Below are 21,629 nucleotides of genomic sequence, written 5' to 3'. Positions count from 1 at the left end.
ATAAACCGATTGATGACGTACATGAGGTACTTAATTGATGTCTAATAATGTTCTACCTGTCCTGAATTAATTATGTTTCGAATTCCTAAATTTTGTAGTTGTTTGTCATACATCCCAGGAACAGATTAATAAACCGATTAATTATGCAAATGAGGTACATAATTGTTATCTAGTAATTTTCTGCCTACCCTAAATTAATCATGTTTCGAATTCCTGTAATGAAATTGAAGAAATTAGATTAACTTCTGGGACCTTCCACCTACACTTCTTGTCAGTGTCCCGTACGTGCAACTTCCTGTCACTTCCGGGACATTTGACCTACACTTCCTACCAGTGTCCCGTACGTACAACTTTCTGTCACTTCTCGGACCTTCCACCTACACTTCCTGCCAGTGACCCGTATGTGCAACTTCCTGTCACTTCTGGGGTCTTCAAATCACACATGCTTCCTGTCAATGTTCCGTGCATCCCTGTCGTGAAATATGTCTACTCTTCAAGCAGAGGCGTGGGTCACATGGTTGGTGAGACAACAACAACAAAAAACATGACAAAGTAGAAAGCCCGACAAAAACGCCTTAAACTCGTCAAAAACCAGCCCAACCCACTCCTCTGCTTGGAGAGTAAAATATGTCTCCCATATAGAAATATTGACTACGGAAACACGCAGACAAACAGACACACCGAAAACAATACCTCCGCTCACTGAGGTGATAGAATAGAGCATATCACTTGGCAGAACACGCGAACGTTGTTTACATCAACAAACGTTAACCTCCCCTCTGCTACCCCACCTCTGTAACCAATACATATTTGGTACCACGAGGCCACTTCAGTAGGGAGAAGGTTAAGGTATCAGTCAATTACTCTTCAGCGCTCATCATCGAAAGAATGACTTCAGAACACGTCTGTTGAAACAGGAAACAACACAGCCAGCGCAATGTTTGTACTGATTGCTTTATCACTCTGGAAGTTCAGTTCGTACTCAAATTATTACCTTTCGCTTTTGCCATAGTAAATTTCCTGTGCCGTGATGCACAAAAAAGTGATGAAACATGCATGATTTGGAAGTGTGGATCAGAATCTCACTACTACACGTCACTTCGCAGAGTATCGTTTTAGTATTGATTACGTATAAAGTTATAAAGGCACGGATGTTACTGGTGTTGAGATAATGTTTACGTTATATCCGGCCGTTGAAGTATTGTAAGTCAGTATCTGTGTAGCCGGTATAACTGCCCTTCGGCGTAACACACCAGCTTCTGTATCTGTATAGCCGGTATAACCGCCCTTCGGCGTAACACATCAGCTTCTGTATCTGCGTAGCCAGTATAACTACCCTTCGGCGTAACACACCCACTTCGCAGCAGCTGGTAATATTACACTAAACGACCTGTCAGCCCTAACCTTTGCACATCTGGCTGTAAGCGTAACGTTGTTTTGAGTCGATCTAATGAGGACGCTCCTACAGTACAGTACGATGGAAAGGAGTTCCATTCTACTCAATTCTAGGACAATACGAATTTTTCAACACGTCAATCCTAGGTTGATACCTCTGATACGTAAATGCATGGCTAATTTTCAAGAGTCCTGATATTTTACATATTGATTGACACTAACTGTTGCTGAAAAAAGGTTATCGTGATTTCAGTAATACGAAAACTCGAACCCAGTGGTTTGCCCGAATGAAACTGTCCTGGTTGCTACTCTTATCGTCAGAAAACAGACAATCGCCGCCAAGCTTCACCGATCGTTCAGTCGTGCTTTATCTGTAAAAACATTCCGTTCTACACGAACTCTCCCTAGCATCACCAATATCGCCGATAATTTGCAACCAGTCGCGGACTTGTCAACTCGAAACGTCCCGACGTTTCACGACATTATCACGGACCTCCCAACCTATCCTAAAAGGGGGCTGCAAATTTGCTTCCACCTTCCAGAGATACGTCCATAAAGATAGGTTATTCTACGCAGTGTTAGTGGAACCGTGCATATTAAGTTACTGTTTTCTGTGTGGTTTCTTTCGCGAAGAACCCCATACTTTTCTTGCAGGAAGGTTACACCGTACAATCAGAGTAATTATGCTCGCCCGCCCTCCCTGTCTTTGATATATACTCCCGGCAAAACAGGCGAAATTACGAGTCTGTGTACAGATCTAGATGCGAGGGTCGGCCGGCTTGCATGTTCCCGTTACGTGCGAGGGTGATTTATATCGATGCACTCTCGTCCGGGCTTTGCGAGATTCCCATCTCGGACGATGCCTGATAGACCGTCTCGCTCCGACGCCTCCCTCGTATTTTCTCCCCGGCTCTGGCGGCCTCAAATCGCCAACCATTTTGCAGGGAGAGTCGATGGACGCGGGTAATTTCGGGGCTTTCTGCGGTGGCCTGGGATAGTGGGATCCGCGCCTATTCGGAATAATAGCGGTCCCCATTGCACGGAGATTTAACGATTTTCCAGCTACTTGTGACCCTCGTTGCACGCGCACGGTACAAAAGTATGCTGCATCATGCCATACTTCTGTATTCCACACCACGCTATGTAGAACGCTCCCTTTACTACACTGGCCTACATTGCATTGCGCTAAGCTATACATAAGTCTTCTTTTATACTGTATATCTATGAGCTGCGGTCAGGAGACGAAGTAGGGACTACCTTTAACGATTTCTCTTGGTGACGGGTACTGCGATGCCCTCATTTACACTCCAATACAAGGCCCATTGGGCCAACATCATTGTATATCTAGCATAGTACTTTCTATCTTCGCCGAAAAGGGTGTTTTGGTAAAATAACGTAAGAAGCTATGGACGGATAGTCATAAAATTTGGTATAATGTTAGCGTTGGGTCGTATTATAGTTTGTGATCCCTTATTGGGCTTTTTATGTTCTTGGAGAAAAGTTCCCGTCAAGTTTCATGTTTTATTGATAAAAGGAATGTGATTTTTTTTGGGTTACAGGCACATAACTTTTCGATCAATCTCCCAACTAGGCCACGTGAATTTCCAGAGACATTCTTTTCTTTTCCTAGTCCTTGCCTTGGCAGCTAGGTCAGTCATCACTTTTCCTACACGGAAGAGAAACTGGGACACTTTGGTGAAGGTGTGGTATTGCTTTCTAAATCATTACAGCGTCCTAGATATATCGTAGCCAGATTTCGATATTCAATACATCTTGCCGATAAAAAACAAAACAAAAACAATCCGGACTAGGATATGTATCGTACTTATAGCCTGATTACAATGTGAAGTTATTACGCCCTTGTAGAATTTTTAACGCCTTTTTATATTCTCGCTGATCTGATACTTATTTGCCCTGGATGATTGAAGCCATTTCTTTTTCTGTGCTGTCCCGGGCTCCAGGTGGTATAACAGAAAAGAAAGCACTTGGTATCCCTCACATCAAGGAGCGTGGATCGCTCAGAGGAGACCAATTAGAAATTCCACTCCTGCGCGGCCCGGGATGTGGAGGAAAAGGAGCTCCAAGAGGTAAATGTGATGCGTGCCCCGCCCCGGCCTAGCCAACCCGCGCCAGGAATTTTTCGCCCCAGACGACTGATGAGGATATATTCGCCCACCTGCCCCTTTTTACAGGACGAAGGGTTCAAAACACCTGAGCCAACGCCGAGCTGCCAGCGCTTGCCTCGCGCGCAGGGTCGCCTTTTTTGGTTGTTATCGCATCGCGTTCGGGACGGTATTCGAAAAGAATATTAGAACCCGTCCCGCGTTCGGAAGTTCTATTCCAAAATTCGACCGCCCTACAAGGGAACACGCGAGCCAAAACAAAGATGTCCGCAGCCGGGACAGTGGAGGGAGAACGGGACGGAGGAAAGTCCCAACGGGAGTATATGTACCGTGAGTTTCAAACATGGGCCATCCAAACATACGGCGACAGCGGCAAGACCAAAACGGTGACCCGGAAAAAGTACCGGCGCATCACGCGGTACCTCTCGGGCGACGAGAAGCCCACCACCGACAACGCTAAGTTCCGCTTCTGGGTGAAATCCAAAGGGTTCGTGCTGTCCCCTATGGGAAACAACAACGATTCGCCGAACAAGAAAGGGATTCTCTACGTTCCTGTGAAAAATCAGGTACGTTAACTCAACCTTTTTACAGCCCTCCCATCGATTTGGTATTCTACCAAGCCGGCCGGTTTGTAGGCGTGGGAATTAAGTCTACGGCGCGCAGGGCTGGCGGGCGGCCATTCCGGCGTCCCGTGTGCCGCTCCCACAAGTTGAATGCCCGCCATTGCAAATCGGACAGCTCTCCCCAGCCCTCTAGCGTACGTCACTCCCCATCCTACTGCGGTTTATTTCCAATGAAACTGCTTTCCACACTCCTAATTGGCAAATCAATCAATGTAGCTCAATTTTTTCCCCTCCCCGGGCCATAATTCCCTCCCTACTCTCGGTCCTATATATGCAAAACAGGACACATCGCCAGGTGCCATGACTCTAATTGAGGGACCTTTCCACACTAAACATGATTTCTTTCTCGGCGGCGGCGCTGGAGTAGAAATGAAAATTGGCGATTTTACACGTACTTAGTCGCACCAGAAAGATCGATTACTTTGCATTTTCCATGCCGGGACATCTCCTTCTTTCCACCGGTCAGTCTTATCTCTTACACAGATGCATATTCCACCGACCCCCATCCTCACACCACACGTACTTTATTCTAAACAAAGTTTTTCTGTATTTACAACATTTGCTACATTTGATTTTGTCCCAGAGGCGTATGCTTGAACGCGATCTTTCAGCAAGTTCCCCGTTGAATAGTCCCCAGACGGAAAATGATGTTGAAACGTGAGTAAGGAAGACATAGAATGATGACAACGTGTGTGCTCTATCCCGTGTTGCATACCACAGCAGGCAATTAAGAAATGATAGTTGCATACATGGAGGAGAACAATGGCCTACGATGTAGCCATGAGGGACGGTATCGGTGTCATCACGTCCTACTGTCAACGCAAACGGAAAATTGTTGTTTGGGAGGCCATGTTGGCTCAAAGTTAGATCCCGCCAACCCGGGACATAGCGCCGTCAAGTGAAACGTGTTGGGCTGTGAAGTAATGAAGCTAAACGCCACTGTGTAATTCCTGACATTAAATGACATTCACAGCGATTTGATTGTCTTTGAGTTAGTTGCATGAGAAATAGAAGGGCGGGCCATGCAATCGCTGCCAACCCTTTTTGTGGGACCGTCTCTCTCTCTTCACCCTACACTCGTATATCCAATTTCAAACGAGGACACTTCACACCCCTGACGTGTAACCGTAGCTAAGGGCTTTTTGTACCTCCCGTATTTTAGGACAGCTGGGTGTCCTGTGCAGGTAATTTAGCTTCAATCGATGAGAGCTAATTTGTCCGTCCCGGGACGGCATGGCCGCCATGGCGGGAGAGAGCTTCAGGTGGTTCCTGGAGCTCCTCACTTCTGATTGGCTGCTGAGAGCAACGCATTGATTTCATCAGGGACGTGTCGTTTTTAGTCAGAGGGTAGGGTGCACGGTACATCAAAACGGTCAAAGAGAAGACATAGCTTTGAAAACAATACGTGAAAACTTCTGGTGGTCCAATAAAAACATAGCATTAACACAACGTTATAGTTCGTGGCATGATGAATATGATTCGTTCAAACTGGAACCAAGCTGTCAACCAACGTCCTCCACACTGAATATTTTTGCATCATCCCTGTAATGGCTTCTGCGGGTTGACGACTGCTCAGGGCTCTGTTATTTTCCAAATAGTCATAATGCGTCTTCTAACTATTGTTTCGAGCGGCAATAACGCCCAGCCTGTTGAAATGACTATCCGGTTGCAATCAAAAAGCGATCCCGGATCACAGCTTGCGTTTTTAATTTTCCTGTCGACGCTAAAGGCTAAGTGAGGGAGCCACTAGGATATTGTAGACCCTTGCACTCTGCGATTTTGTTACAGGCAAAATGAAGTGATAACGTTACCTTATCCCAGGCACCGGTTAGCTTTCGCTATTTTTCATCTCACATTTCAACGTTTCAAGTGTGAAACACCCGATCTCAACTTCTAGATGTCAGAATAGGGAGGAGTTTTGCAACCCCCTTTTGATTATTTGTCACCTTTCTATCGACTGCTACTGTTATTTTTCCAAAATATTTTTCGCATACTTCGTAAGAGTTATGTTAACTTCCAAGACCGAGGATATCGACAGGGTGCTCCTGTCAATAAGGTTTTCTTTAGTACTATTGACAGGATATTCATAGGAAAATAGGGCAGGGATATTCACAGAATGTTCATGTCAATACGAATGTTTTAAATAGCACGTTTAAATTTCTTTGCACACTTGATAGTAACATGTGTCCATAGCCATGTCCTACTTTCCAATATGAGCCCCCTTAAATAATCGCCGTTGTATTTAAGCCGCTGATTTATATATGGAGAGAAATCACCCTTATTTCAAAAGACCGTGCCGGTGTTTTGTGAGACCACCGGAGGATGGTGTAGAGTAATCAAAGGGTGTTGATCCAAATGGCTGAAGGTTATCCTCGTCAAAGCTACGAAACGTTACAGGCTAGACAAAGGAAAACCATATTCTGTTGTTGGTCGTGGTATGTTGAGTGTACAATGTGCTGAAATATTGAATTTCTTGTGAAAAGCGGGGAATAAGTGCAACATTGACTATACAAAAATGACTGGTAGATCTAAAAGATTTGTCTCCTTATACTCGAGGGAAGGTCGTTTTTTTCGATCGTCCACTTTGACTGCGTTCGATTTTATTTTGGCTTCGGAGTGCAACAATCTCAAAATTTGTCTGCTACAGTTCATGACTTAGTCATGAGGCTTTGTTAGAGCATGCCTTATCACCGGCCTTGGCTTGCCACGTCCTTGTTTTTGCCAATTTTACGCTCTAAAAAGGAAAATATGACGTAAAATCACTTGAGTGCTGTTGATGCTCTATGCCAGGTGGTCACAAAGGCCAACGTGCCTCATTAAAACACCAGTTGCGCTGTAGCATTCATCCCAATCATCACCGCGCCTTTGCCATGTCCTTGAACTATACGCTATTAGTTCCTTGACATTGCAAGATGTTAAAGGAAACACAAGCAATATAAGGGCCCGAAAATCTGATTTTGAAAGTCAATTTATTTAAGTCATTTCTCTACATGATAAGTTCAAACAACGCTATCACAATGTATAGCAACGGTTACGTCCATGATACAAAAATGCGACGTTTTTGTGATGTGAGAACTCACTGAAAATCGTAGCCGGAGTTTTTTTAGGCTCATGAAACTAAGTCTAAGGGGATCATCGTATGGCACGATTTTGCTTTTAAATGCTCAAAGTATGAAGTTATTACGCAAATATTCTAAACAATGTTAGTAAATGTCACTACCATAAAGATTTCAGCATTTTTTTATTTTATTTTCATTTTTTGGGCCCTTGTATTGCTTTGGTTGCCTTTAAGGAAGATTTGCAGCAAGCCAGTCTATATTTCTTTATGAATTAATGAGGACCGTATGTCTAATATTCTTGTCATGTTTCAATGCCGTTGTAGCCTGCTTATCTTGAGTCTATTTCTTCATACATTTTCATTAAGTAGGTCCCTCCCCTAATTTTTAGAAATGGAACAACCCTGCGTTCGCATAGTGGGTATTTTGCATGTTTTGTACGTGTATGCGGGAGCCATAGGGTACTGATTAAAGTTTCCTACGTCACGTACACTCATATAACACAGTAGACGAAGTCATAGGGCTTTGGGGGACCATGCAGCTTGATAGTCTATTCTCTGGCTATCATCGTAATTGTCTGATTATCGCCATGTTGGCACTTTGTACGTGGTGTAGTTATTATGTAAAGCGCACGAACACTGTGACAAACTGATGGTAGTTCAGTACCAAGGACAGGACTTCCCTTGCGGGGCACGGCTTTTGTTGATATCTACAGGTCGTTGTGAGCTTCGGTTGTCAACTCGAGTGTTGCTTTCTAAGAAGTGCTCGCTAAATGTATTCGTGACTTTTATACTGACTGCAGAAAAAGAGCAGTGAACTTCAAATAATGTCGTGCCATCTCAAACTTTAGAGTTAACTGACGCGGAAATCTTTTCAGATTGTCAATTTTGCTTGGTCTTTCTCGTGGGTACTATTAAAAAGCTGGGGTTTTGCCGTGAATCATTTTGCACATAAGAATCATATCATACATCGGAAGTAAAACGTGGGATGTTGGAGAATTTCGACGTTACAGAGGCGAGCTTATTACTCTCCTAGCCAGTTCTACCAACGCCGCGATGTCCTTTCAGTAATGAATAGATGGGGGCGATTTCTGTCCGCCTTCCCGTGAGTCTCGCTGAATCCGCACGGACGTTTACGGGAGGCAGCAGCCAATTTGCGGAGGATCAGAGCCAGGCCTGTCCGATAAATAATTCATCTCCCCGCTCGCCTTTGACTAGCGGAGGGAGCAACGCGCGGCAGAAAACGGGAACCGCCCGCAGGACAGGACCATCAAGATCGCGGCGATTGAGCACACTCTCCCCCATGCCGAGCATGAGGGGAATCCGTAAAGACTCAACGGCGCGAACGGTATTACTGCGGTTCAAACCCGGACTTGGCGACATTTCAGCGCGCCAGCATCGCTGCCGTAGAGTACATGTACGCTAATGCTAGGTAAAACGGGGGTTCCTTTGTAGAGGAGGTACGTTAAAATGCGCCACAGCAGCCTTATAACTCACATGGGTACCTTCTGGCTCTACTAGTAATGATAAAAAAAGTTTACCCGACCGGCCCTGGCAAAAACTTACCGACCTTAGCCTTTTGGGGGCATAGATTTTTCGATCGGAGTGATGAAACGTTGCCGAATCGTTTTCAAACATGTTCTCCTCATTTCTGCTAACGTTACAACACAAAATTGCGCCTGTACAATGTATATCTGTATAACTAGAATATGACGTTGAAAATACCCTTTTCTCGATGCATTTTAGTTATACATCGTTTTACATTTGTTGGGTCACTTCGGCTGAAATTTGAAAAAAGTGTTCCTACCTACCGACCTTTTTTTATAAAGGAATTTTAGCCTCTACCAGGCTCCACAGGTCGCTGGAAAAATTGTAGAAATTGTCCATATAGACGGATAACATGCCAGGGAAGTTAGTCCGCCATAGAAGTTACAGTTTGCGACCTCGAGCGGATGGCATATTGGACCCTTTCTCCGTAGCCAACTCCCTTAGCATACTATTACTCTATTTGGCCAAGTTCTACTATTTTTCCAGCCTTCCGCGGGCCTGGTAGGAGCTACCGTAACTGGAGACGTAACCTTTTCCCTAGTCCTAACAGCACCGCTGCCGTACATGCTCTAGCATTAACAATGAACTGGTTGGAAACTGTGAGGCACCTGAGGCATTAACTCCAGAGAAAATATCAGCTTAGTGTGGGGGTAATTCGAGAAGCATTACTAGATCGTGTCACAAAGAGCGCCCGAAGTTTCAGTATACTAATGCTGACGCTGTAAGGGTTAGTCCATTGTATTATTTGAGGAGGGATTTTTCTAAAATATAGTTGTTGTGAACTAGTGTGGTATGTCTTCTCAAAACAATCCTTAAACAAACGCCAAGGTATACGTATAAAGGTTTTCTGACTAATTTAAAGCCTCCTTACTACTCCAAAAGGTCCACAGAACCAAAATGATAGAATGTCAGCAAAGCCCATATGGTTTGCCCCGCCTGTCAGAAATAAATTTACATAATGTGACGTCACACGTCCTGTGTCTCTCCTTGACCACGTCTGATGGTTTAGGCCTATCACAGCCGCACACGTGCACACGGGTAAAACCTATTTACTATGCAGCTTAGCATCCTTTACAATGGTAGAACGAGGATGTAGAAAACATAGGAATTGCCCCTTGCCCATGCAGGCACCGTTGGTGAATGAGATAAAGTGATGGACAGTGTACCAAATAGATATCGGGGACATTCGTATGGTTCAGTTGTATGAGCGCCCCAAATATTTCAGGTTTGTCACTTGAACTGGAGATTTTTTGTGGAGTCCATTTAAACAACATTTTGGCTGCATTAAGTTGTGTGGACCAAGGGCTATTGCAACGGAGATGGGCACCGCCCTATGCACCATCTAGTGCGGGAAGGACTTTGAATTCTTAAATTTACTGCACTTCAAACTTCGGGTTAACTTAAGTAACGCTTTTTTGAAATTAGACCCAGAACTTCTAGAGAGTGATAGTACCCCCTATACTAGTCTATTGTCGTCAATATCTGATGTTTCTACATGATAAGTGAGCCCTTGATAAGGCTATATCCTAGCAAGCCTCTAGGGGGCCTAAAAGCTAATCTTTTGAGGTCTCAAGACGACCTACCCACCTACGAAGTATGAAGTCAATCCATCCAGGCATTCTCGAGTTATCATTGACACACACACACACACACACACACACACACACACACACACACACACACACACACACACACACACACAAACACAAACACACACACACAAAACATAACCTTCTTGGCGAAGGTAAAAAACATGTTATATTTAGGCACCTTTCCGTGGCATATCCTGTCCACCACTTTTTTTATTATTTTTTTCAAAGAAAACATCAGCTTTTACAAATAAATGGACAACGACAAAGTGACGGAGGACAGAAGTTGTACTTGCACATTATATGAAAAATAAAATGACGCTCAAATGAGTGAATGAATACATGTAAACACATAACAAAAGCCTACCTAAACGTGAGTCCAAACTCCCCTCCCAAAAGCAACTTGGGTTTTATCGTGACATGTGCACAGGTCACACAGAGACCACTTAACGACCGTGGCACTGACTCCTCGTTATACGACTTAATCTCCCTCCAAAAACACGAGATATCAACTCCGGAAGCTTTGCTGCAGTACTTTGAAAAGTCGCTAGGGGCTCATCATCACACTCATTTGATATTTACTTTACGTCTACCAAATATCACTTGAATCCATCCATAGCTTATTGAGTTATGCGATTAACAAACAGAGAAACAGATACACAAACGGCATCGAAAACATAACCTGTCGAATTTCGAAGGAAAAAAACGTTATATTGAGGCACCTTTCTGTGACATACCCTACCCACCACTTGGGGTTGCCCGTGACATGTGCACAGGTCACACACAGACCACTTAACGACCGTGGCACTGACTCCTCGTTAGGGATGCCCCACGTGTCCGGGCGATCGCTCCAACACTTAAATCCGCTCGCCGCCAGGTCCAAGGGGCACATTTTCAGCTTGTACCGTCTTTGCCTGATTTCATGGGTGGCCAACCGTAACTTAGCGCGTGCCGCCGCCCATTTCTCATCCGCCGTGGCGCGATGATTGTAACGGTAATGTGTAGGAAGGACCAGCGAGATGGGAGGGTTGGTTTCAACGTACCTGGCTTTCAAAAGAAGGCGCGGGGAAGTTATGGGACCACAAATACAGAACACCTAATGAAGATATCTTGTTATTTTTCGATCAATGTTAAAAAGGATGACATCTTATCGTATATTGTGAGGTTATGCTATTCACACAAAAAAACACATTATGGCAACGAAACGATTTTAGTTATTTCTGAACCTCTTTTCCTTTGGGCGGGAAGTTTGAACTTACGCTTTAACTGTTTTTTTTTGTACTTGCTCTATTTGTTTTATTTAATGTCGATTGTTTCGTTGAATATTTTACTTTCCATGCGGTACAAGTGGCGGTGAGGATTAAAGTTGCATATAACTGGATCTTTTATGTTTCATGAATGAAAAAAGGGATATTTTGAGCAAGTATTTTGAACTAACAGGGCTCGAAATAGTGGGTGCGTGTGCACCCAGAATTAGAGCTGTGACCTAATGTTTGACTGTGGGTGCACCAGTGCACATAGATATTTTTGTAAGCAATAGGCCTATGAAAAATAAAGGTACTATTTTTTGTACACTAGTTTATAGAATATTCTTGAAATGTAAGTATCAGAAAAAAGCACTATAATTTGTAACAGTTGTACTTTATTTGATGTATGACTTGTTTGAAATTTTGAAGTTAACTATAGAATTACAGATTGAAGTTCTTAAGAGCGTTAAACTTTGTAGTTATGTTTTGCTGGCATTCAACTTTAATTTGTGGTGCACCCAAAATTCTCTCTGTGCACCTAACTTTTGGGTTGGGTGCATTAGTGCACCAATTTAAAAAAAATGAATTTCGAGCCCTGGAACTAGTTTTATCGAGTACAGGCAGAAGATTGAAAACGGGTATCCATGGGTGCGCAAACAAACTTTTTCCAAAGACATGTAGGTGACCTAAGGTCACTACAAAGGACGTGAACTATGTTTTTTTTCAAATGACTATACCTGACGACCTCTGACCCATATCTTGGAAGCCAGGGGCAGTTTGAGTTGATCCATGAACTCCGGAGACCCACTACCTGAATAGCCTGAGTTGTGTTTCACATAACAATAGCCAAGGGGTTACAGGCTGTGACTTACCGAGAGGTTTGGTCAAATGGAAGACATGATGGATTTTGCAAGTTGCAGGGTGAATATATCTGGTATCTTGTATTGGGTATTTGGAACAAGATTTGTTATTGGGTAGGCCGAATACTCTCTCTTCGCAGCCAGGGGCTGAATTGCGAGGAGCGCACATTTGGCGGGGCTACAAAATGTAGATCGCAAGGGTCTGTAGTGATCGCAAGGGTCTGCCATTCGGCGCGCAGGTGACCTCAATACGACAATTGCCCCATGTGCGGCCATAGGACTGTCGGTTTTGAACCACTCGCACCTAGAAGGACCTCTACTCTTTTCTATAAGTGCGGTGGGTTCTTTAACGTGCTCAAGGTGTGGCTCTCCTCAAACACGGGACCTCCATTTAACGTCCTATCCGAGGGACGTCCCTAACCGAAGCTAGGTACTCATTTACACCTGAGTGAAGTGAGGAAAGTCGCGTAAAGTGCCTTTCCTAATGGCACAACGTAAACGGGACAAATCAGAGAACCCCGGATTCGGACTCAGTATCTCTGGGTTCTGGGGGCAAACATCCTGCCACTGCGCCACCGCGACGCCACAAAGACATTTGAGATATAAAGTAGAGGACAGAGAACGTGGATATATACTTCTCTGATGCCAAATCGTACTGTTGGTATTTTCTCTCTAGCCCTCTCCCTCTCCATTCCTCCCTCTCCGTCTCTATTCTCTGATATGGATTTAGAGTACTACAAATCATTCCAATGATTGATGAGCATTGATGGCGGGACCGAAATTATTCGGGAGTGTGTGTTTGTTTGAGTTGGTGTGTGTCCGCAGCTTTTTTCAATGCGCTGTTGGTAGAGTGACAGGACGATTGTTGGATAATGACTTGCAGAAGTGGCAGGAAATACAGGTCAGAGGTGGTGCGGTGAAACTAGTCGTTAATCTGACATGACAGACATCAATACCCTTTGTTGCATAATTGATGAATAACAATTTGACAAGACAAAGCAGAAACTCTGGGTATTTCACGGAGTCGTGAAATCTTCAAACTCTTGTTCTTATTTCGTGAATAATTTGAAGGACTGAACAACAAAGTTTTTTCTTCACAACCACATATTTTCAAGAGCCGACGTTTTGGTGACCGTCTGTCAACTTCTTTAGGGCAAATACAACTGGGTCACTTTGCACTGCAGCTAGGTGTCGCTGCTGACAATGCGGTCCTAATATTGCTTTTATCTATTCGCAGGACGTGAAGACAGGACAAGGCTTCAAGCGCGTGGCTGTCGTGGAGGACTTCTTCAGCATCATCTACAACATGCACGTCAGCGCACCGGAGGGGGAGGGGCGGCCACCCAAACACGCTGGACAGAAGAGAACATACAGAGCAGTAAGTGTATCCTCTTTACATCCGCACATACAAATCTAGGACACCCTCCTTGGTATGGCTAAAACCGCTCGGGTTATGACCTCCCGTTTTTTTAGCCCTGCTATTCACCCCGGCCAATTTGAGTATGGGTGAGGTCACCACCAAACAGCTTTCAGCCAATCAGAGACTTTCCTGGAGCTAATCTCCAGGAAAACCCGCTAAGGTTGCTGGGAAGCTATCAGCCAATCGGGTTACGTCTTACATCTTCATAACGGCTGTTTTTGCCAAATAAGGCTAGCCCGTTGATTATTTATGAGCAACTAACGGTTGTTTGTGCCAAATAAGGCTAGCTCATTAATTATTCATAAGAAACTGTTAGTAAAGTCACCAATACCTCAAACATTGGGCCAGAAGATCAGGGTAGATTCTGGAGGCTTTGTTGCCTCGAAATGTTGGTTGTTTATGCACTTTTGTTTACCCAAAATCAAGTGGCGTTGAGAATATAAGTTGTATAACTAGGGTGTCGTGGCTACTTTGTCTCGTCTATCTATTTGTGCTTAATGTTTTTGGGAATGAAATTAGAGCTATGCACCTATTTGTTTTTGCGTTGGGTGCACCAGTTCACCTATTCCCAAAAATGAATTTCGAGCCCTGAGAGGAGAACTCTCTGAACAGTGCATCTAATTGAATTTGCTAAATATGGCCACATATTTTCGTGGTCTTCTATTGAACTTTTTGGAAAGGTCACACGACGCCGCCTTTTTCTTGTTTGCTCGAAATCTAATTTAGCTCTTACAAAAGGATGACTCCCCCTCCACCCACCTGTAATGTCAGGAATGGACTAGTCTGGCCCTGGGACGCAGTTATCACAACCTGCGGAATAAAACGAGGTCGGATTGTTTGGTCCTCCCGACGGCTTATCTTTCAATTAATCTATGTAAAGCAGAAACTCTGGGCCATCGGAGTGTCTGGTCACATTTGGAGCTGTTCAAAACTGCGCCATCAATTTTCCTCACCGCTTCTTTTAGCCTTGGTTCTGAAATACGGGTTACTGTAAGCAATGCCATCATACGGCATGCATGATGACAAACGTCTGTCGTAAAACCTCTTTCGATGTCGCAAACGCTGATAAATGAACGGCTGCGTGGCGTGTTTGCGATGGAGGTAAGCCGGATACTTTTAGCGGCCCGCGATTCGATCGGCTGACCAAACAGAGGATCACGTCCCGTTGGCGGTGAGTAATCCCGGAGGGTAACGCGCCCGCGGGGATTGCGAGGCACACAGTTATTGATGTGAGTCACGGGTCCGGCAGCATAAAGGGTCCTGGATGCGCGCATAGGACCTTTTGTTGCCCTTTTCTAGACCCGTGAAGAACTATACCATGGGGGTTTCAGGTCCTCGCAACATACAGAGAGGTCTGACTGTGCGCGAAGGACTTTTTGTTGCCTTTCCTAGACCCGCGAAGCACTATACTATGGAGGTTTCAGGTTCTCGTAGCATACGGACTTCTGATGGCGCGCGAATGACTTTTTGTTGCCCTTTCCTAGACCCGTGAAGCACTATACAAGGGAGGTCTCAGGTCCTGGCAGTATACAGAGTCCTGAATGCGTGCGAATGGCTTTTTGTTGCCCTTTCCTAGACCCGCGAAGCACTATACCGGGGGGTTTTCAGTCCTTGCAGCATACAGAGAGCCTGACTGTGCGCGAATGGCTTTTTGTTGCCTTTCCTAGACCCGCGAAGCACTATACCATGTAGGTTTTAGGTCCTAGCAGCATACAGAGAGTCCTGACTGTGCGCGAATGACTTTTTGTTGCCCTTTTCTAGACCCGTGAAGCACTATACCAGGGAGGTTTCAGGTCCTGGCAGCATGCAGAGTCCTGACTGCGCGCGAAGGACTTTCCGTCGTCCTTTCCTTGACCCGTGAGGGTTGTCCCTGTAGCTCAACTTGTAGCAGCCTTACAGCCTGAGCTTCTGGTTGTCCCTGTAGCTCAACTTGTAGCAGCCTTACAGCCTGAGCCTCTGGTTGCCCCTGTAGCTCAACTTGTAGCAGTCTTGCAGTTAAGCTTCTGGTTCCAATTAGTTTGTAACTGGGAGCCCCCGGTACAATCCTGCGTTGGGGTTGGGGCTGCATCTGTCTTTTGAAAGGGAGGTAACGTGGGGGTTCCGTGTTTGAGGAGGTACCTCGAGCACGTTTAATGGGGAAGGCACTACAAGGGTCTGAACGTACGAACATCCACGACGTGGGGCACTGTACTTAGCCGGATTAAGGTCTACAACAATGTATATAGGACATGCGGACGGGAGTTCTCAGTTGCAAATGATGGAAACGTCCAACTGATACTTTTATATTTGTCTCACATTGCGATGTTTGTCCTGTATTTGAATACTAGATTAGCACTTTGGTTTGAACGGTATGGAGCATTCCGAAAAAATGCGGACTCTCTTTGGATGAAATAATGAGACCTATGAGTAAATGCGAAGACTGTTTGCATATTCGTAGCTATATATGCTCTGGGGATATAGACAGCGTTAATTTTCACTACGGATTCCAATTCGTCATTGCAGCATTTTAGCGCTGTTAAGCAACTTTCATCCCCCATTCCAAATATTAGTTTACCCTTGTTTGAAACGGCGCTCCACCATTTTCCACCTGCCGGCTTCAAACTGTCATAAAATGTACTTTATTTTGCTCGGAAATGGGGATCGACTTGCCCAGCCTCCGCAGCTCCTCTCGTCGGCCCCCCTGTGAGGCGATAGATCGAGGCTGATTTCTGCATCATCACACGCGGGCGTTTAGAGAGCCCATAGATCCGCTCATGGCTAGGTTTGCCACATAAGGCCACAGCAAGTATATTTTGTGGATGGCGTCTCCTGTAGAGCGATGTCCCGGTAGCTCAACTGTTAGCAGCCTCACAGTTGAGCTCGTGGTTACAACTAGTTGGTAACTGGCAGATTCCGGTTCAAATTTTGAGAAAAGCATCTCAGTTGAGATTGTACTCGTCTTTCGGAAGGGACGTACAAAGGGGTCCCGTGTTTGAGGAGGTGCATCGATTACGTTAAAGGGAGAGGGGTAGCAGCCCCTTCCTGTAAAAATATGCCCTGCTACTGAAACAGCAAGGGAACGTGCTGACCACTGGGCACTACATGTACAAGGTGAACACCATCACACGCGCCCGTTTAGAGAGCCCCACAGATCCGCTCATGGCTAGGTTTGCCACACAAGGCCACAGCAAGTATATTTCGTGGATGACATCTCCTGTAGATTGATGTCCCTGTAGCTCACCTGGTAGGAGCCTCAAAGTTGAGCTCCTGGTTCTAATAAGTTGATACCTGGGTGAAAAGGGCATAAAATTTTAAAAGGGTATTTCGGTTGGGGCTGCGCCCATCTTCTAATGAGTTTGTGATTGGGAGGCACCGGCTCCAATCCCGGATGGAACATCCTCGAACACGGCCCTTCCGAAAGACGGGTGCAGTCCCAACCAAAATATCCTGACCCCTGGACTTAAACTTGGGTCTCCAAGTTACCAACTAATTGGAAACGGGAGCTCAACTGTGAGGCTGCTAATGACCGAGCCACAGGGACATCCCTATAGTCAAATGTATTATGTTGTAAATGCATTGTTGCACTGTAAGATGATAAAGCAGCAATCTGATAAAATTTCGTTATCAAGAACGTTCGACATTTTGAGAACGTCCCGTATTTTTCCGGCCGCCGAAGCCTTGTTGCAGAGCCGACTGGCCGTTGAACGAACAATAATCCAGGTATCATGTTGTAAATGTCTTGTAGTACTGTACGATAATAAAAAAGCATTCTGATCAATCGATAAAAGTTCGTTATGAAGCACGTTCGATGTTTTGAGATCGTCCCGTGTTTTTCCGGCCGCCGAAGACTTGTTGCGGATCCGACTGGCCGTTATATTACCCATTATCGTGGCGTCACAAATCGCGACCACAAGTCTGTAGGGTGGAGGTCAGACGTTGACCTCTCTGCACCGGTGTGAGTTTGGGGGAGGGGGGCGCCAATGAACGAAATGTTACGGGTCGGCGTATTTAACAGATGTTGCTGTTGTTGCTATTCATCACGTAGTGACATATAGGTCAGGAAGTTTCTTTGCTGTTTCAGAATCAGGGTATATTTTGACGGGGTGGTTGCTAGCCCTTCCCCTTTAACGTTCTTGAAGCAACTCCTCGAACCCGGGACCCCCATTTTACGCCTCTTCCGAAAGACGAGTGCAGTCTCAACCGAGATGCCTTCTCAGGATTTGAACTAGGGCCTCCCAGTTACCAACCAACTGAAACCAGGAGCTCAGCTGTGAGGCTGCTACCATTTGAGCTACAGGGACATCCCTAAGAGTGATGAGATAAAAACTATTGCTGCCGACAGATACGATCTCTCCAGCAAAAGAACCTGGCCCCGATATGTTGAAAATTGCGAATCAGCGCTCCCCCAAAAGATTAACGCACAGAAAGCCTGTAAAGCAGGGTACTGTTTTTTGGTGTTTTGAGAAATCAAAGAAACAAACAAACAAACAAACAAACAGACAAACAGACTCTAGATAGTTACCCTCTAGTTTATCCGCTCATAATATAGCATATGGTAGAGAGGCACCTTTTTAAGTGCTGCCTGCTTTTTAGAGCACCGACGCATGTCAGTTTTGTAGCCATACTTGCGAATGAAAAGCGGACAGGTCGCTCGATATTTCTGCTCCACATACGTTCCCATGTTGGATCTCCATCTCCCTATGCGCTCCGTACCATCGATTCTGTGGGTAAACTGGAATCCACAAAGCAAAAGTGCATGAAAGTCGTTTTGACACAACTTTTCTTAATCATATTCCTATTTAGCTGTTGGGGTCGCTCAATTCCTATCAGGGCTCACTCACTCAGGTTGAAAAATCTATCGCCTCGTGTCTCCTGGGCCGGGATCTTTGAAGCGATAAAGTCGCTGGTTATTCACAGGGCTCTGATGCCGTCTCTAAAGCCCCCCCTCCCACTGGACCCGCGGCACGCTGGCGGCGTCGCTGCGACCGATCGAATTGACAAAGCACTCAACGAATTCCATCGACAAAAAATGAATGTTTTTAAGCTTTGTGTTTTGCTGTCTTTTTGGTCAAACTTGTACGTTTTGATTGATATTCCGATTACAAAGTCAAGGGTAACACAAATCCAGTTTAGGACGCAGCGACGCCGCCAGCGTGCCGCGGGTCCAGTGAGAGGGGGGGCTTTAGGTGCCTGCAGCTTAACGCAGCAGCCTATACGGAACTGGCAAACCCATTCTCATGCGCCTCATTTTCAGGCGAGTATATGCATCAGCGAATTGCGGAGTGGCTATGCCAGCGGACGCAAGATCGAGAGGTCCCGGGGTCGATTTCTGGCTGGACGCTTTGTTCGTTGGAACAGCACTTCAACGCACTTTACACGGCTTTCCTCACTCCACCCAGGTACAAAAAATGGGCACCTGACTTCGGCTGGGGAGGTAAAGGCGGTGGAATGAAAGGGATGGGCTCCGCCCTCCAATACCATGCCCTAGATACAGTGAATAACAACCTACTGACCCTATGGCTTCAAAAAGGCTATGGGACTACCTTCTTTATATCAGCACATAATGTGATATTAAACGACATGAAACAGAAGGGTTTCGTCACATCTTGCTTTCTAGAATTTACTACATGTTTTTGTAACATATGACGTCATTGGAAACAGAGCAACAAGCGAACTGTTTACAACGAGGCACGTGAAGTAGAAGCTTGATATGCGCATGCGTAGGATTACTCATGCCATTCCATGCAGACCCATGGCCAAACATGGTAGCTACTGATACTAGCACGCTTTCATAAGGTGTCACACATACAGGACCTTCTCATAAGGTCTCATTCCTGTGTTACTCCGCGTGTATACAAAGGAGTCCGTGCCCCAAAAAATGAACGGCTGCATGAATGTGTGTTTATATCGGTGGGAAATTCCCTATTAGCTAGCCCAATTGATCTCAAGCATCAAACTGATGAAAGCTAGTTTCTTACTGAAGAAATCAGCAGATAAAGTTCGGCAGCCGCGCACGAGGTCGGACGTCCACAGCCGGACATTGGCAATAATACGGTCTAGCGCTCACAGCTAGAAAATGCCCTTTTTTTTGGTGTAGCTAAGTGCAGTTTGTTATTGCTATTAAAAGAGATTGTATGTAGTGAAAATGTCGGCAATTTTTCCACATGACCCAGGGTAAATGTTCTTAACAAAGAATGAATAACATCGGCACATTTTCTATATCTTCATTACGAACGCGCCCATATAAAACATGTATTATAATATGTAAGCCTATGGGGCGAAAAAAAACCTCATGAATGAGACCATAACTTTGCTTCTGACCAATCCTAAACCCAGGTCTGCGCTGGGTTGTTGGTAAGACTGAATTCCGTCCAATTCTACCATCCAAGCAGAATATGACATTCCCGACTTTGATTTTTCATTGACAGTCGGCTGGCGCAGACGACTTTTAAAGATTAGTTGGCAACCTCGCCGATCAGCCCCCAACCATAGATGACCTTTCTCGACCACGGCTTGGAGAATAAGGTCGGGAGGCTATGTAGTGTTACATGTGCATGTATGTATGACAGGGGCTTTAGGCTGGCGCAGTTTGTTGACCACGGCCTGGGGAAGGTTGGAAGGTTGTACATGTACATGTATGTATGACAGGGGCTTTAGGCTGGCGCAGTTTGTTGACCACGTACGGCCTGGAGAAAGTTGGAAGGCTGTATGATGAGCTAAATGTATGTTTGACAGGGGCTTTAGGCTGGCGCAGTTTGCTTGTGCCGTTTGTGGTGACAGACGCTTCCTGTTGAGTGCTGACTACTCGTCGTACCAGCGGCTTTTATAGCTGCTTACATGTATAGTATGAGCAGCCTGAAGCCGCTGCTTTTGTGACCATTCAAAGGGGAATGTATGTCTCACAAGTACGTGAATAAAACAAGGTATTTTAGAGTCTTCATGATCGACACAGTGCACTGTGTGAACAAATGATATACATGTATAGGGCTCAAAATTCAATTCTGGGAATAGATGCACTGGTGCACCTAACCTAATAATTTTGGTGCACAAAAACTTTGGAGCACAACATGAAATATATGAACTTCTAATGAAAAATACTGAAATTCTATAGAAAGATCCAAATTCTGGATAAGCAGTACAACAAAGGTTTTCTTATTTTTTTCTGCGATTTTACTTAGATGCCAAGAATATGCTGTATACTAGTGTACAATAGTACCTTTACCTACGTAACTCCACACATATCTAGATGCACCGGTGCACCCACTGTCACATCTCCAATGTTGGGTGCACAAGAGGTCATATGCACACAGTATTTCGAGCCCTGAATCCAGTAGGACTAGTTATAACATGACCATGAAAACAAAATGAGTAAAAAAAACAGAAATAATCCCATGCGATGCAGAGTGTGTCTGTCTTGAAAAAGCGCCGTCTTAGTTTTAGGGGTACAGTTTATTCCCCTTGCTCTATCGGCACATCTTAGATCCAATCCCGCTACTCCGTACACCCAATCTCAACATCTTATATTCCTGAGGCAATAAAACGACGTCTCGAATTTCTCTTCACCGCCGTAACAGATACTGACTCATCAGTAGTATATCTACCTACATAGCTTAACTTGAACGGAGTGTGTGGCTCAGTCAGTGGCCTTGCGGTTGTTGACTCAGAACTTGGAGGTACCGAGTTCGAATCCCTGATAGGTCCCGATGTTGTGTCTTTGGAAAAGTATTTTACACAAATTTTTACTCACTTGACTCTAAATATGTACCTAGCATCGGCTAGAGACGTCCCTC

The 21,629-nt window shown here is 45.1% G+C and overlaps 1 protein-coding gene across 3 annotated transcripts in view; it reads left to right on the top strand.

The window, feature by feature from the left end:
- The first annotated feature begins 3,608 nt into the window (after window positions 1-3,608).
- LOC136427228 (nucleolar protein 4-like) overlaps window positions 3,609-21,629 on the top strand; it is a 75,395-nt gene continuing 57,374 nt past the window's right edge. For 2 of the 3 annotated variants that reach the window (XM_066416010.1, XM_066416009.1), the window contains exons 1-2: window positions 3,609-4,084; window positions 13,678-13,818. In XM_066416010.1, the coding sequence (XP_066272107.1) occupies window positions 3,782-4,084; window positions 13,678-13,818 (444 nt within the window). In that variant the 5' untranslated portion in view covers window positions 3,609-3,781. The remainder of the gene's footprint in view (window positions 4,085-13,677; window positions 13,819-21,629) is intronic. The other variant, XM_066416011.1, reaches the window with a different exon arrangement.

Source organism: Branchiostoma lanceolatum, chromosome 2 (genome assembly GCF_035083965.1).
Source record: "Branchiostoma lanceolatum isolate klBraLanc5 chromosome 2, klBraLanc5.hap2, whole genome shotgun sequence".
Classification (NCBI taxonomy): domain Eukaryota; kingdom Metazoa; phylum Chordata; class Leptocardii; order Amphioxiformes; family Branchiostomatidae; genus Branchiostoma; species Branchiostoma lanceolatum.
Note: the sequence above shows the minus strand (reverse complement) of the source record. Positions and strands in the feature narration are given on the sequence as shown.